Source organism: Uloborus diversus, unplaced genomic scaffold, assembly GCF_026930045.1.
Source record: "Uloborus diversus isolate 005 unplaced genomic scaffold, Udiv.v.3.1 scaffold_750, whole genome shotgun sequence".
Lineage (NCBI taxonomy): Eukaryota > Metazoa > Arthropoda > Arachnida > Araneae > Uloboridae > Uloborus > Uloborus diversus.
Window position 1 is genome coordinate 59920 of NW_026558957.1, and position 15551 is coordinate 75470.

The 15551-nt window shown below is 36.4% G+C and overlaps 1 protein-coding gene across 1 annotated transcript in view; it reads left to right on the forward strand.

Annotated features, from left to right (window-relative positions):
• Positions 1 to 13672, forward strand: part of LOC129233861 (sorbitol dehydrogenase-like) — a 38165-nt gene extending 24493 nt beyond the window's left edge. The window contains exons 4-7 of the mRNA XM_054867791.1: positions 3672 to 3831; positions 6050 to 6168; positions 8455 to 8520; positions 13458 to 13672. Of these exons, the coding sequence (XP_054723766.1) occupies positions 3672 to 3831; positions 6050 to 6168; positions 8455 to 8520; positions 13458 to 13672 (560 nt within the window). The remainder of the gene's footprint in view (positions 1 to 3671; positions 3832 to 6049; positions 6169 to 8454; positions 8521 to 13457) is intronic.
• The last annotated feature ends 1879 nt before the right edge of the window (positions 13673 to 15551 follow it).

Below are 15551 nucleotides of genomic sequence, written 5' to 3' on the forward strand. Positions count from 1 at the left end.
TTCAGTAAATTACCGGCCCAATAGCCAGGGCTAGAGCAGAAATACATGAAATACACCGCCAGCTCAGTCATTTCTAGCCGAGGACTATAGTGTCGTGCTTATTAGCACTCATCAGCCCGGCATAGGAAAGTGACTGAGCTGGAGGTGGAAAACCTCTTAAGGTAGCCAAGAGTGCCAAACAAACTGGTAGCTATTATAAAGAATTAGCGCAGGCCAGACGAGTGACCGAAGCAATGGTTCGGTTCAACTCGAGGATTGAAGGCAAGGCAGGTGTATTCAGTAAATTACCGGCCCAATAGCCAGGGCTAGAGCAGAAATACATGAAATACACCGCCAGCTCAGTCATTTCCAGCCGAGGACTATAGTGTCGTGCTTATTAGCACTCATCAGCCCGGCATAGGAAAGTGACTGAGCTGGAGGTGGAAAACCTCTTAAGGTAGCCAAGAGTGCCAAACAAACTGGTAGCTATTATAAAGAATTAGCGCAGGCCAGACGAGTGACCGAAGCAATGGTTCGGTTCAACTCGAAGATTGAAGGCAAGGCAGGTGTATTCAGTAAATTACCGGCCCAATAGCCAGGGCTAGAGCAGAAATACATGAAATACACCGCCAGCTCAGTCATTTCCAGCCGAGGACTATAGTGTCGTGCTTATTAGCACTCATCAGCCCGGCATAGGAAAGTGACTGAGCTGGAGGTGGAAAACCTCTTAAGGTAGCCAAGAGTGCCAAACAAACTGGTAGCTATTATAAAGAATTAGCGCAGGCCAGACGAGTGACCGAAGCAATGGTTCGGTTCAACTCGAGGATTGAAGGCAAGGCAGGTGTATTCAGTAAATTACCGGCCCAATAGCCAGGGCTAGAGCAGAAATACATGAAATACACCGCCAGCTCAGTCATTTCCAGCCGAGGACTATAGTGTCGTGCTTATTAGCACTCATCAGCCCGGCATAGGAAAGTGACTGAGCTGGAGGTGGAAAACCTCTTAAGGTAGCCAAGAGTGCCAAACAAACTGGTAGCTATTATAAAGAATTAGCGCAGGCCAGACGAGTGACCGAAGCAATGGTTCGGTTCAACTCGAAGATTGAAGGCAAGGCAGGTGTATTCAGTAAATTACCGGCCCAATAGCCAGGGCTAGAGCAGAAATACATGAAATACACCGCCAGCTCAGTCATTTCCAGCCGAGGACTATAGTGTCGTGCTTATTAGCACTCATCAGCCCGGCATAGGAAAGTGACTGAGCTGGAGGTGGAAAACCTCTTAAGGTAGCCAAGAGTGCCAAACAAACTGGTAGCTATTATAAAGAATTAGCGCAGGCCAGACGAGTGACCGAAGCAATGGTTCGGTTCAACTCGAGGATTGAAGGCAAGGCAGGTGTATTCAGTAAATTACCGGCCCAATAGCCAGGGCTAGAGCAGAAATACATGAAATACACCGCCAGCTCAGTCATTTCCAGCCGAGGACTATAGTGTCGTGCTTATTAGCACTCATCAGCCCGGCATAGGAAAGTGACTGAGCTGGAGGTGGAAAACCTCTTAAGGTAGCCAAGAGTGCCAAACAAACTGGTAGCTATTATAAAGAATTAGCGCAGGCCAGACGAGTGACCGAAGCAATGGTTCGGTTCAACTCGAGGATTGAAGGCAAGGCAGGTGTATTCAGTAAATTACCGGCCCAATAGCCAGGGCTAGAGCAGAAATACATGAAATACACCGCCAGCTCAGTCATTTCCAGCCGAGGACTATAGTGTCGTGCTTATTAGCACTCATCAGCCCGGCATAGGAAAGTGACTGAGCTGGAGGTGGAAAACCTCTTAAGGTAGCCAAGAGTGCCAAACAAACTGGTAGCTATTATAAAGAATTAGCGCAGGCCAGACGAGTGACCGAAGCAATGGTTCGGTTCAACTCGAGGATTGAAGGCAAGGCATGGTCTGGTCTGCTAATTCTATAATAGCTACCAGTTTGTTCGGCACTCTTGGCTTCCTTAAGAGGTTTTCCACCTCCAGCTCAGTCACTTTCCTATGCCGGGCTGATGAGTGCTAATAAGCACGACACTATAGTCCTCGGCTGGAAATGACTGAGCTGGCGGTGTATTTCATGTATTTCTGCTCTAGCCCTGGCTATTGGGCCGGTAATTTACTGAATACACCTGCCTTGCCTTCAATCCTCGAGTTGAACCGAACCATTGCTTCGGTCACTCGTCTGGCCTGCGCTAATTCTTTATAATAGCTACCAGTTTGTTTGGCACTCTTGGCTACCTTAAGAGGTTTTCCACCTCCAACTCAGTCACTTTCCTATGCCGGGCTGATGAGTGCTAATAAGCACGAAACTGCAGTCCTCGGCTGGAAATGACTGAGCTGGCGGTGTATTTCATGTATTCCTGCTTTAGCCTTGGCTAATGGGCGGCAATTTACTGAATATACTATGATAGTTGTTAGATTACTATAATGTTTTTTGTGGTTGATACAGGAGTCAAAAATGTACATGTTTGACAAAATAAAAAGCAATTGCTTGGCATACTTAGCATTTGTCCTACCATACTTTTAAATTATTGTGTGTATGAAGCTAAGTTTATTTGGGAAATCTACTTGGGCCAGATAGGTGAGGATCCACCTTGTTAAATATATCAAATTACTTCTGTTCCAGGGGGGGAATGAATTATGTTTAAATCTGAAGGTTTTTTACTTCCTTTTACAAAAAAGGAAGTATTGTATTGGCGAAAAAATTTTCACTCGAAAATCGACCTTAATTTCCATTTTTCTCACCCTCAAATGAATGTTGAGTTTTTTTTTTCGACCCGACCACAAGTGAATAAGTTCCTAAGAACGTATACACACGCAAAATATCCATTTTGACGATTCTCAAGTTAATTACAACGAGTTTTCTCGTGACATATGTATGTATATGTGTATGTATTTCGCATAACTCAAGAACGATATGTCCTAGAAAGTTGAAATTTGGTACGTAAACTCCTAGTGGGGTCTCGTTGTGCACCCTTTTGGTTGCATCCGGGTGTTTCTAAAGGGGTCTTTTGCCCCTTTTGGGAGGGGGGGGATTCATTGTTACTTTCGATGTAAACTCTATCATTTGGCGGACACTTGGTGATACATCGCCAGTCTTTTCGTCACCAAGTTTTGCCGCCAACCTGGGACAAATTTGGCGATTTTTCAAAATTTTTTTCTTAACATTTTGGTTTCAGTTTGGGTCACTGTTGGTGATATTTAGAGAGCAAACTATTGAATCACATTAAAATAGCCAATAATGGGGAAATGGCATTAAATTGGAGTAAAAGGAAGTCATGTGATGCACACATCAGCATGTCTGGATCTCTGTGACGTGCACAGCGCCTAGACCATCCAGTCGATTTTCATGAAATTTGGCACAAAGTTAGTTCGTAGCACGGGGGATGTGCACCTCGAAGCGATGTTTCGAAAATTTGATTCTGTTCTTTTTTTATTCCAATTTTAAGAACAAAACTATCCTAAGATGGACGAGTAAATTACAAAATTATCATGGCGTGGAACCGTAACGTCGGTACAAGCCAACTGGCGAGAAAATTCACCATACATTATTTGTAAATATACAGGCGAAACAAAAGACCTTTTAATTTTTCTATTACGGGCAAAGCTGTGCTTCTACCACTAGTGCAGTATAAAACTGCATTGTTCTTCTGTTCCAGGGGACAGGGTGGCCATTGAGCCGGGGGTTCCATGCAGGATGTGCGAGTTCTGCAAGTCTGGGCGGTACAACCTGTGCCACGAGGTCAAGTTCTGTGCCACCCCTCCAGTGGACGGATCTCTCTGCCAGTACTACACCCATGCCGCCGACTTCTGCTTCAAGTAAGGTTTTTTCAAAATACAGTAAAATATCTATATAAGGCAATTCTCTATAAGCCGCAATGCTTTTCAGAAGTAAACAATAGGTTTTGAAGTTTAAATAATCCCTCTGTTTTGCTTTGCAAATGTAAAGATTGTTAGACAATTAAATTTTGAAAGTTTATCTTTCGATCTTGGTTCAAAGCTTTTAAATGATAATTCCCTATAAATCGCATGCATCACTTTTCAGAAGTAAACAATAGGTTTTGAAATTCAAAAAATCCCTCAGTTTTGCTTTGCAAATGTAAAAATTGTTAGACAAATTAAATTTTGAAAGTTTTTTGTGTTTTGATCTTAGTTCAAAGCTTTTAAATGAAAATTAGTTATCACAGCTAACAGAAAATACCAGATGACTCTTGAAAATGCAGCTGTTATGCAAACCATGAAGCTAGCAGAAGTGCAGGATACAGTAGACCCTCGTTTTACGTGGGGTTACATTCCACGGAAATGCCTCGTAAATTGAGACTTAATAGTAGTGTTGATTAATAGATTAATGATTTTCAATCCATCTTTGGGAGTGTTGCTGGGGGACTCCCCCATCTCAAGTTGTTCTCCTTCTTACAGGAGATTTGTTTCTCCTTTTTAATTTAGTGTTTGTGTCTTCATTATGTGATTTTGTCCTTTCCTTAGTTTTCAAAAAGTTTATTGTCGAGTTATTTTCAACCGTTTTTTCTTAATTTATACTTTGTTTAAATGTTTTTAATGCTTGCATGTTTTTAATGACTTTTTATTTTAGATTGAAGTTTCATGGCTTTTACTGCAAAATACGTTTGTTTTTACCATTTCCTGACTGAATGAAAAAATGTATAAAATAAAGAATTGTTTTGCGCAGTAAGGGCTCTTGAGCCATTAAAATCAAATAAACCAACCAACGAATCATTTGAAGTTTTTCCAAGAACGGGTTGGAGAGGGAACTAAGGGTGAATTCCCAATGCAAATTTTATCAGGAAACAACGAAAACCACTCCCACTAAAAACACTCAAAGTAAAAATATCAATTGACTTTCTAAATGACACACCTGGATGTTGAATATAAATGCCCCCCCCCCCCCCCTCTTCAATGAGAAATCAGGAAAAAAATTGAGAACCAAGGTATCAGTTGAGTTCCTGCTTTCTGAAAAAAATTGGAAAGGTCAGTTTTCACACCAGAAATGCTGACGATTGGTAAATACCAGCAAGAATAGAAGTCTTAATTGGATGTTAAAGTTTTCGCTCCCTTTTATTCAAATGTGCAAGTTTTAATCAATGTTTTGTCTTAATGTCTAAATGGTGTAATAATGGTTTGTTCTATTCACTTCCCATTTAAATATGTAAAAAAACATATGTATGTAAAACAAATTTTAGTGTTTCTTTATTTTTGTTAGTGATTTTAAGAAATGTTAAATAATGAAGAGTTAGTGTTATTAAGAAATTCATTGTGATTACGCTGCTGCTGTTATAGTATCTCAATATCTGAGATCGGATGATAATGTAGTATTTCTCTTTGCTATCTATCTATCAAGAAGCAAAAACAATTTTTGAAGCATCATTCAAAATCAAATATGAGTTTTTGTTAAAGGGGAATATTTAAAATTATTTAAACTATTAAATTATTATAAAGAAATATCTAGTTTAGTTTTTTTTAACTTAAATCTCAGTTGTGTTGTGTACAAAATTATAGTTTTATAGTATATACAGTGAAACTTCTATGAGCGACCACCTCTTTATAGCGACCACCTCCATTAACGACCACTTTTCTGAGGCACCGAATTTCCCCCGTATATGACTAATGTTAAAATACCTCTAGGAAAGACCATTGAAACCTCTCACAATGACCGGCAAATTGTAAACCTCAGCATTCAAAAATACAGGAATTTTTGTTAGAGAAAACTCAAAAAGAGAAAGACAGCGGAAGAAAATATGTTCCATATCTGTGTTCCATATCTGTGTCCATATGTTCTGTGTCCATAAAATTTTATTAGAGTTGTCAACCATTAACAGAATGTATTAAACAAAAATGAAATTCCGTCTTTTATAATATAACATTCGAGTTATATCAAAACCATGAAGTATTAAATTCAAGTTTCGTGTCGTATCGAAACCGTGTTATAATACAAATTTGGTACCATGTTATACGAGAGATGCCTGTATATGTCTGTAAATATTTTGTCAGTTTTTTTGAGCTGGATCTTCCACATTTGCAGGCTTCCGGAACACGTGAGCCTGGAAGAAGGAGCCCTGTTGGAACCCTTGTCTGTGGCCGTGCATGCCTGTGAAAGAGCCAGAGTCACTGCGGGAAAGACAGTCCTGGTCACTGGGGCTGGTGAGTTACGTTCTTTTCTTTTGCATTTTCAATGCCAGTAGGCAAGGGTGGATTTGGAAATTTTTCCAGGTGGGGACAATTTATACCTTTACTTCTTACTGCAAGTCTGATTTACACATGCTGGGGGGAAGGGGGGAGTGCTGCATCATTTTTTGACAGTTAAAATATAGAAATTTAGCCATGGTGGACAGGCCAAGGCTACTTATCCCGAATCAAAAATGAAAATAAACGAGTTTTTAAGAGAAGACCCACAGTAAAACTCATTTCGTCCAATTCAAAGCTCTATTTTTATGAAATAATTACATGAAAAAATATAAAATATGCTATTGTTAAGTCGATTCTTTGTTCTTTAAACCCACATTTCGATAGTTGTACTTGTATACTATAGGTTCCGTTGATGATTGTCGAAAGTATAGTGTTGATCATCAGACAATTCATTTACAGTAAGAAATCGCCAAAATGTGCAGCGCCTTTTTAACTCGTAATCTTGTATCTCTATTTTTGTTAAATTATTATTTCTGGAATTCTGAAGTAAAAGTTAGTTATTATTACTCTTTTCTCCTTGCAACACATAAATAACAAATCATAACACACATAATTAACACATAACAACAACTTATTTATGTAACAACACAACTTATGTAACAACACAACTTATTGATGTAACTTTTATTTATGTAACAACACATAAATAAAAAACCTTGCAACACATAAATAAATACAGCAAGGCTTTGCTGTATGTTTTAACTTGATGGAAGGTTTTCCTGTCCACTACGTTCTTTAAACATGCATTTAGACAGTTATACATGTATACTGTAGGTTTCACATGAACTCCGAAAGACGTCCGTAAAGATATGAGTACTGTCCTGGAATTTTTAAATTTGAACTCTGACCCCTGCAATAAACCTTTTGAGCTTACTGGCCACCTTTTCCCCGCAATCTTAATGAGCCTTTTCATTTAAAAACCACTTTTTACTAATTTAATTTGTCCTGGATATTTTTTTTTTTTTAAATTCAAAAGTAAACTTCCAATAATGCACCTGACCTTCTACCTGCTTTGTGGTTTATCTATGGTCTTTTCACTTTTAAAAATATTTATTTTTAGTGCAGAATCTATTTTTAGAAAGTGGTCATGTTTTTACCTGTACAATAATGTTTTTCATTAAATGTTGGTTGAGATAAGCCTTGAAACCAAGAAATGATCATCCTTTCCACCTTGAGGCAACGAAAATTTACTTTTGACTTGTGGCAACAGTGTAAAAAATGGAATAAGACTTATTGATTAAGATAAAGGTGACATAATAAGTATTTGGCCATTTTTTCATTGGTAGAAGTTGAGTAAGATTGATGTAAATACAGTAGAAGACCGTTATAACGCCGACCTATATAACGCAATACTCTATAAACTGCACAACTTTTCAGAAGTAAGCAATAGGTTTTGAAGTTAAAAATCTCCCTCTGTTTTGTCTTGCAAACATAAAAATTGTTAGGCAAATTAAATTTTGAAACAGTTTTTCATGTTTCCATCTTATTTCAAAGCTTTTAAATTGAAAATGAGTACTCATAGTAAACAAAAAATACCAGATGGCTCTTGAAAATGCAGCTGTTATGCAAACCATGAAGCTAGCAGAAGTGCAGGATAATTCACTTTCTTCTGATTGTGAAACATATTTATTTGTGAATGACTAATTGTAATATTGGTGCTTTAATACTCATTGCAGATAAATCTCATTCTGAAGTGCTAATATATAGATATATTCTGAATTTTAGTCTCAATATTTATGAAATGATTTATATGACGCAAAAACCTGTATAACGCAAAATCTCTGGTCTCAAATTGTGCGTTATAACGGTCTTCTACTGTACTATAAATAGTCTTGTGTTTTTTAACATAAGCTTTTTCTTTCAAGAATGTCATGAACTTTAACATTACTGCGTGGAAAATTTGGTTCACTAAGTTAAAAATGTGTTACGCGATGGTAACAGTTGTATTCAATGTTCTGAAGGTAAATGATTTTACTTTGCAGAATATCACAAAGTATTTTGCTTTGGGATACATCGCTCTATCAATGTTTTCTATCTTAATGAGAAAGAAAGTTTTTCATTACATTTTCTTCACATCTAGTACCAGTGACATATTAATCTACTTCAAGTGTTGTTTAAAGTTGTATTTTTCTGAGGCTGAAATGAGGTTCTTTGGTGAATCCTCAAGGCTCTGTCTGTACTTTTCGTTGTGCCAGTACTGGTTTTGGGAATTACGTACATTTTGCCTTTTCATTTTTCTAGGACCCATCGGCCTCTGCAATCTCCTGACGGCCAAAGCTTTGGGTGCGACAAGAATTCTAGTCACAGGTAAGATACATCAAAATACTTCGCTGTAGCTTTTCACTGTCAAAGGGAACAGTCATGCCCAAGCAATATGAAACAGGGTGGTAACACAACCAGGAAATCAGGGAATTCTCAAGGAGATTTTTAATTTCTGGGAAAATTAGGGGCATTTTAAAATTTTCTCAAAGGTATCAGGGATAAATATAATTTTCAACCACCAAACCTGTGAAAATTTTCCTCCCTGATATTTCTTTTCATTTTGACAGGAAGGTTTTTTTTTTTTTGCCAAACGAATCTTTTTTTATTCTGAAATTGTTTTTAACTGCTACAAACCAGCAAAGCCTCGAGATCAAACCCAACAAAAATTGGTAAAAATTTGTGAAATTACCTCAAATCAGATATGCTTCATTATGTTTACTTCCTTTTACAAAAAAGGAAGTATTGTATTCGCAAAAAAATTTTCACTCAAAAATCGGCCTTAATTTCCATTTTGCTTACCCCCGAAACCCCCGAATGAATGTTGATTTTTTTTTTTTTTTAACCCGACCACCCGTGGATAAGTGCCTAGGAACGTATTAACACCCGAAATATCCATTTTGACATTCCCCGAGTTAATTACTAAGACTTTTGTCGTGATGTACATATGTGTGTATGTATGTCGCATAACTCGAGAATGGTATGTCCTAGAATGTTGGAATTTGGTACAAGGACTCCAAGTGGGGTTTAGTTGTGCACCTCCCTTTTTTGTTGCATTCGGGTGTTTCTAAAGGGGTCTTTTGCCCCTTTTTTTGGGGGGGGGGGGGGAATCATTGTTGATTTCGATGTATACTCAAGTGGTGTTATAATTTGGCGGACACTTGGCGATATATCGCCAGTCTTTTGGTCGCCAAGTTGGCGACAAGTTTGGCGATTTTTTTTTTAAATCTGGTTTCAATTTAGTCACTGTTGGTGATATTTAGAGAGTAAACTATTGAATCACATTAAAATTGCCAATAATGGGAAAATGACATTAAAATTGGAGTAAAAGGAAGTCATGTGATGCACATACATCAGCTCGTTTTATTTACTCAAAAGTTCTGATGATCATGTCGGTAATTGTTAATACTATTTTAATATTTTGTTTCCATACAGCTGATGATCTCGACATTTTTGCATCTGTGTTTGGAATTGTATTTCGTTTTTTGATTATTATTAAGCTTCGTTAGAAGGCTTGTAAATGAAATCGGTTTGTTTTCATTCAAACCTTAATCCAGAAATATTTAATTAAAATCATCTAATCATTTTTTGAGTGCGAGTTTTCAAATGCCACAGGTTAAATATTGAGCCGGACAAAATTTATTTAAATGAGCTGATGTGTGCATCACATGACTTCCTTTTACTCCAATTTAATGTCATTTCCCCATTATTGGCAATTTTAATGGGATTCAAGATTTAACTCTTTAAATATCACCAACAATGGCTGCATTGAAACCAGATTTTTAAGAAAAAGTCGCCAAATTTGTCGCCAAGGTGGCGACAAAACTTGGCGACCAAAAGAATGGCGATAAATCGCCAAGTGTCCTCCAAATTATAACATCACTTGAGTTTGCATCGAAATGAACAATAAATTCCCCCCAAAAAGGTGCAAAAGACCCCTTTAGAAACATCCGAATGCAACCAAAAAGGGGGGTGCTCATTGTAATTAACTCGGTTGGCACTTATCCACATGTGGTCGATTCGAAAAAAACTCAACGTTCATTTGGGGGTGAGCAAAATGGAAATTAAGGTCGATTTTTGAGTGAAATTTTTTTTCGCAAATACAATACTTACTTTTTTGTAAAAAAGGTCTTCCTTGTCTAATTCTACTGTTTTTCCTCATTTTTCAAACAAAATACTGCAAAACAACAACTGCTTGCCAGAATTTTTAAAATCTGGGAAATTTTTGGAGCTAAATCAAGGAATATCAGTGAATTGTCAGTGAACTTTTTTTTTTCCAAGATTTTGTTACCACCAATATGAAATGTAGAATTTTGCAAATAATTGCAAAATGTTACAAAGTGCCATATGATTTGCATTTGCAAATAAGACTGGTTTTTAGCCAGTCATTTCAACAATTTTTTAAGCATGAGCTGAGGGGGTAGGAAATAATGCTGCAAAAATTGACCAGTGGGGTAGCAACATCAAAACCATGCGTAGAGAACCGAGTTTTATAGGACCCCCGATTACAATTTAAAATGATATTTGAAGTAAATAAAAAATGTCGAATTTACTGGGAAATCCATCAGCTACAGATATGGACTTTGACATCATGAATCAGTATTTTTCTTTTTCTGGAGTTGTGGTGGACTTACTTTTTCATGCATTCTATATGCATATACAGTCGAACCTCCACATATCGAAATTTTCTATAAAACGAAGTCCCAGCAAATTTCCATGTCGATTACATAAAAAAATTGTTTCTATATATCGAAAAAATCTCTATGTATGAAAAAATTCGGGACATTCGTAAGTTTTTTTTCACTATAGACTGTTTGTCTCGTGAAAAATGAAAGTTAGGGGAGAAAATTATGTTCACTAAATGTCGCTACCAAACTCACAAGGAATCCTGGGGTTGAGGGGTGTGTAGTTAAGTCGTTGTTCAGTTCCGAAGTTCTTAAATTCCCTCAAGTTTATTTCAAATCTTAGTTGCAACCAGTAATACAGTAAAATCAGTTTTAAGTTATCCCGTTTGTCTGCTGATTATCATTCCTAGTCTTTTTAGCTTCAGTGAAAATCATTCAAATGAAGTAGATTGATTTTTTACTTTTCTCTCGATTACGTTGCCAAAACGAGAATCCCCTAATGGTTGCGGATAAAGTTGAATAGCCAAAGAATGAAGATGTATGAAGGCGCAAAAATGTCATTTCTGGTAAATTTAGTATCTTCCCAAGCAGAGTTCCTGCTATTATGAGAAATCGGAAAGCCTTAATAAAAGTACTGAAACTTACAGAAAACTCATTCAGAACATAAAGAGGCATTACAGTTGGCGAAAATTAAGTTTGAATTTTAATATTTTAGGAGAATTTTATGATTAATTTAAGATTGTTTCTCTATATATCAAAATTTCTATATCTCGAATTTTTTTCTGGCAGCTTGCTACTTCGATATATGGAGGTCCAACTGTATTTTGACATTTACCTGAAAAGTTTAGAAAAGTTAGTTAATGAAATTGGTTTTAAAAACGAGTTGCTCCTTTACGTGTTCTGTCTCTCACTTGCATACATGCTGGGCTTTTATATTTTAAGTTAATTTTAGTTGTAAGTATCAAATAAAAATAATTTGTGTTTCAAACTAAAGTGCTCCTTCATAATAATTAACATGTTTGCAGCTGAAATCAACCTGCGACAGAGTAAACGAAATATAATGAAAAACTTCATTTTGTGGGGCAAAAAACAGATCAACTCAACCCCCACCCCCCTGCACTCACAGCATATCAAATAAATTTCCCCCCCGACTCACCCTTCGGTCCTGCAATCATAAATAATGTTAGAGAATCAGTTTTAAACTTATACATTATTTATTTCTATTAGCTGTACCTCAAAACAAAAGGGTAATAGTTTCAAATGAAAAGATACTTATGTTTTTTTTTTATTATTATTATTTTCTAATCTTACAACTGAGAGAATTAAAAACATAATTTTCTTTTTTTTTTTTTTTTGTCTTAAAACACTTGATCTTTCCTTTATGGACACGCGTATGATGTGAGTATTAGGGTGGATCAGAAACATCAAACTTTTTATTTATAAATCACGTTACCTCTCAAAAGTTGTAGTTTGCTATCCTCAGTTGGGGAAAAATTTTTAAATTCTAAGTTGACATCTTCAGTTTGCGCCTGAGGCTAAAGTTAGAAAAAATATGTTAAAAATTAAAATTTTCAGAAAATAATTAAAACTATTTTTTTCTTTGTATTTTTTGTATTTTTTCATAACGTAACAGCCACAGTAACAGTTGTATGCATACTTCCAATTGCAAAAATGTTCAAAATCAGATGCGGAGTTCAGACATTGAAACTTTAAAGCAAAAATAAAAATGAGTCAAAATAAAAATAATAACTTTTTATACGGGCCCTAGGTGATATTTAGGGAAATATTCTCCATTGGAAAATAATTCCAACACAAAAATTTTTAAATTTATACAACCAATATTCACAGAGATATGAAACGTAGTGTTTTGTGACTTACACCACTTTTCACTCGCCGTCAACACCTTTTGGGGGAAAATATAGTGGTTAGCAAATGTTAAAAATTATATGTGTGCATAGTGTGTGGTTTTCAAATTGTTCGAGGTTTTGCAGTGTGTTTTTGCATGTCACGGCATAACATTTGCGTTTATTGTGCAATGAAAAATGTAAATACTTCGTGTTTTTTACTTTGACAACCTGCCATTCTTCTGAAAGGGCGTAAGTTCCAAATCTCATCTTCTGTGGTCCCTCAAAAACTTTAAACTGAAGTATCTCCTTGAATTTTGGTCGCACAAATGTCAAGTTTTTTGTGTCAGTAATAGTTTTTAATTTAGATTAGTTACCTAAATATAAGCTAGGGGACCTGGGACTTGGCTTCAAATTTCTGGAGAGTTTGTGCAATTTAAAGTGTACGTGCAAACCAAAGTTCTTATGTAAAGGCTATAAAAAGAAATTTTTAGGTTCAAACTACGCTATATTCTAACAGTTTACGGCTGCTGCCTTACAAAAATATATAAAAAAAAAAAACTAATAATATTATTTTTTGGAAAAATTCAACTTTTAGCATATTTTTTCAAATTTTCAGCTTCATGTTCGAACTGAAGGTGTGAACTTGGAGTTTTTTTTTTTTTTTCAATTTTCCCCAATTGAGGATGGTAAACTACAACTTTTTAGAGGTAATGCAAATCCGAAATTAAAAAAAAGTCTATATTTTTGAATTACCCTAGTGAGTATCCTTGTGAATGACCGTGTTTCTTTCCAGACATCAGCGAGAGTCGCCTAGAAGTGGCCAAGAAGCTGGGGGCCAGTCATGTGGTGTGCGTGGGGGGGAAGGATGCCGGAGCCTCTGCGGAAGAGATCAGGACCTCCCTCGGAGCTCCCCCGGACATCACCGTGGAATGTTCCGGAGCAGAGAGCAGCGTCAGACTGGCCATCCTGGTGGGTGCTTTGCTCCTTGGAAATTTGACGTGTCTATGACAGGGTTTCCGCCAGGGGCGGATCTAGAGGGGGGCCATGTGGGCCATGGCCCCTCCCAAAGCCTTGTGATTGTGTAGGAATTTCTTTAAGAAAAAAAAAGAAAAACTATTATGAGAAGATAACAAAATTTAACACGTGTTTTACTGAAAAAGAAGTATAGGCCTTAATTGGGAGATAAATTATGTCCCTATCCTCAAAGCAAAACTTTTATTTCCAAAATTTTTCTCCATCTTTTACATCATTTCTCGATTCAAACTGCAGACACTTGGACAATCTCAAAATGCTGCTGTTCTCAGAATATACCTATTGTTCACAAGACCAAAGAGAGCCTAAATTTTCGTTTTTATGGCTTTAATTTTGAAACTAGGAGGAGAACCCCCTTTTCCCATGCTCTTTCACAAATGCCTTGATATGTAGCAAAAAATTGCATTTTAAGTCTTTTATTTGGAAAAAATGTCAATGGAAACTAGCTTATCCAGCCCTTATCACTTAACTTACTTAAAAACAACTTAAATGAAATTTTTTGGAACTTCAATTACAAACGATTTTCGATAGGACCCCCTACCTCCCTAGTTTATATCGTGATGATAGCTTTAAAAGGAGGTTTTTGGAGGAGCTCACGAATCTTCCATCCCTTTCTAAAATATGTATAAATATAGTTAAAAATCGAATTTTTAGAGCCTCAAAAGCAAAATATTTCCTGGAAGAAGGATTTAAGCACCTTCACACTTCCTTTAATGTAAAAGCAAACATTACCTAAAGGTGCATTTTTAGGCTGGACAACTGAAGAGCTCGAGAAGAGCACCCCTCCTCTTCTAACTTCTCAATGTATAATGACAGAATATTTTGGTTTCTAAGCTTTAATTTCAAAAAGTATTTTTGGCCAGCACCCGAAACCTGATACCTTTCTCCGTACATCATCAAAAATAGACAAAATGCGTTTTTAGTTTCCTAATTTTCAAAAATTACTCGGAAATTTAAATTTTGAAACATTTTCGAGGGAGATTCCTAAATCCACCCCCTCACCTAATGTCTCGATACCCCGAAAATTGAGCTTTTAAAACTTCACTTTAATAAAATTTCTGAGGAGTTCGGAGTTTGTTCAAAAATTTCGGGTGGCCCCTCCCAAAACAATCGGCTGGATCCGCCACTGGTTTCCGCTACGGTCGCATTTTTTGGCTTTTTTATTAAATCACAATGTATAAATGGAAGTTATGTGCGAATTTATTCATTAGTATTAGTAGTATACTATTAGTATTACTATAACTGATGTTAACTTATTGCATTTAAGCTAATTTTTGGGTTTTTCACTAACACGCGAATTTTACTTATGCGCAAAAACTTCGTTGTCCCGTTTGGTCGCGTATAAGTGAGAGATCACTGTATTTAAAAAAAGAGAGAGAGAAACAATGTATAATCCAAGAGAGGAAGCAGCATGACGATAGTCAACTTAATCTTTTTTAAATCTTAAGCTAAGATTTTAAAATTACCATGAAGTCGCCAACACTTAGTCTTCCGGCATTATGTCCTTCTCGATAGCATAGATAACTAGCTTTCAATAACTGCATTATTAGGAGGAAGAGAGTGCAAGGTTCTAAAAACCAAATATGTAGTTTTTTTTTGTTTTTTCATTTTACGTTTAAAAAAAAAATAGCTGCTGTACTTTTTTCTTTAAGTATGCCATAGAGATGAAATAAGAATTTTATTTTGAACTGGAGATGGAAACACTGAGACATTTAGAAAGATATGCAAATATGTAACACTTTAGCATAAAAGCTAAAATTGTGGGAAAAGTTTTAGCAAAATGCTAAAGAGCTTTTGAACCCAACTTAAACCCTGGTCTATGATAATGTGCATTTAATATGGCTCCGAAGCTGTC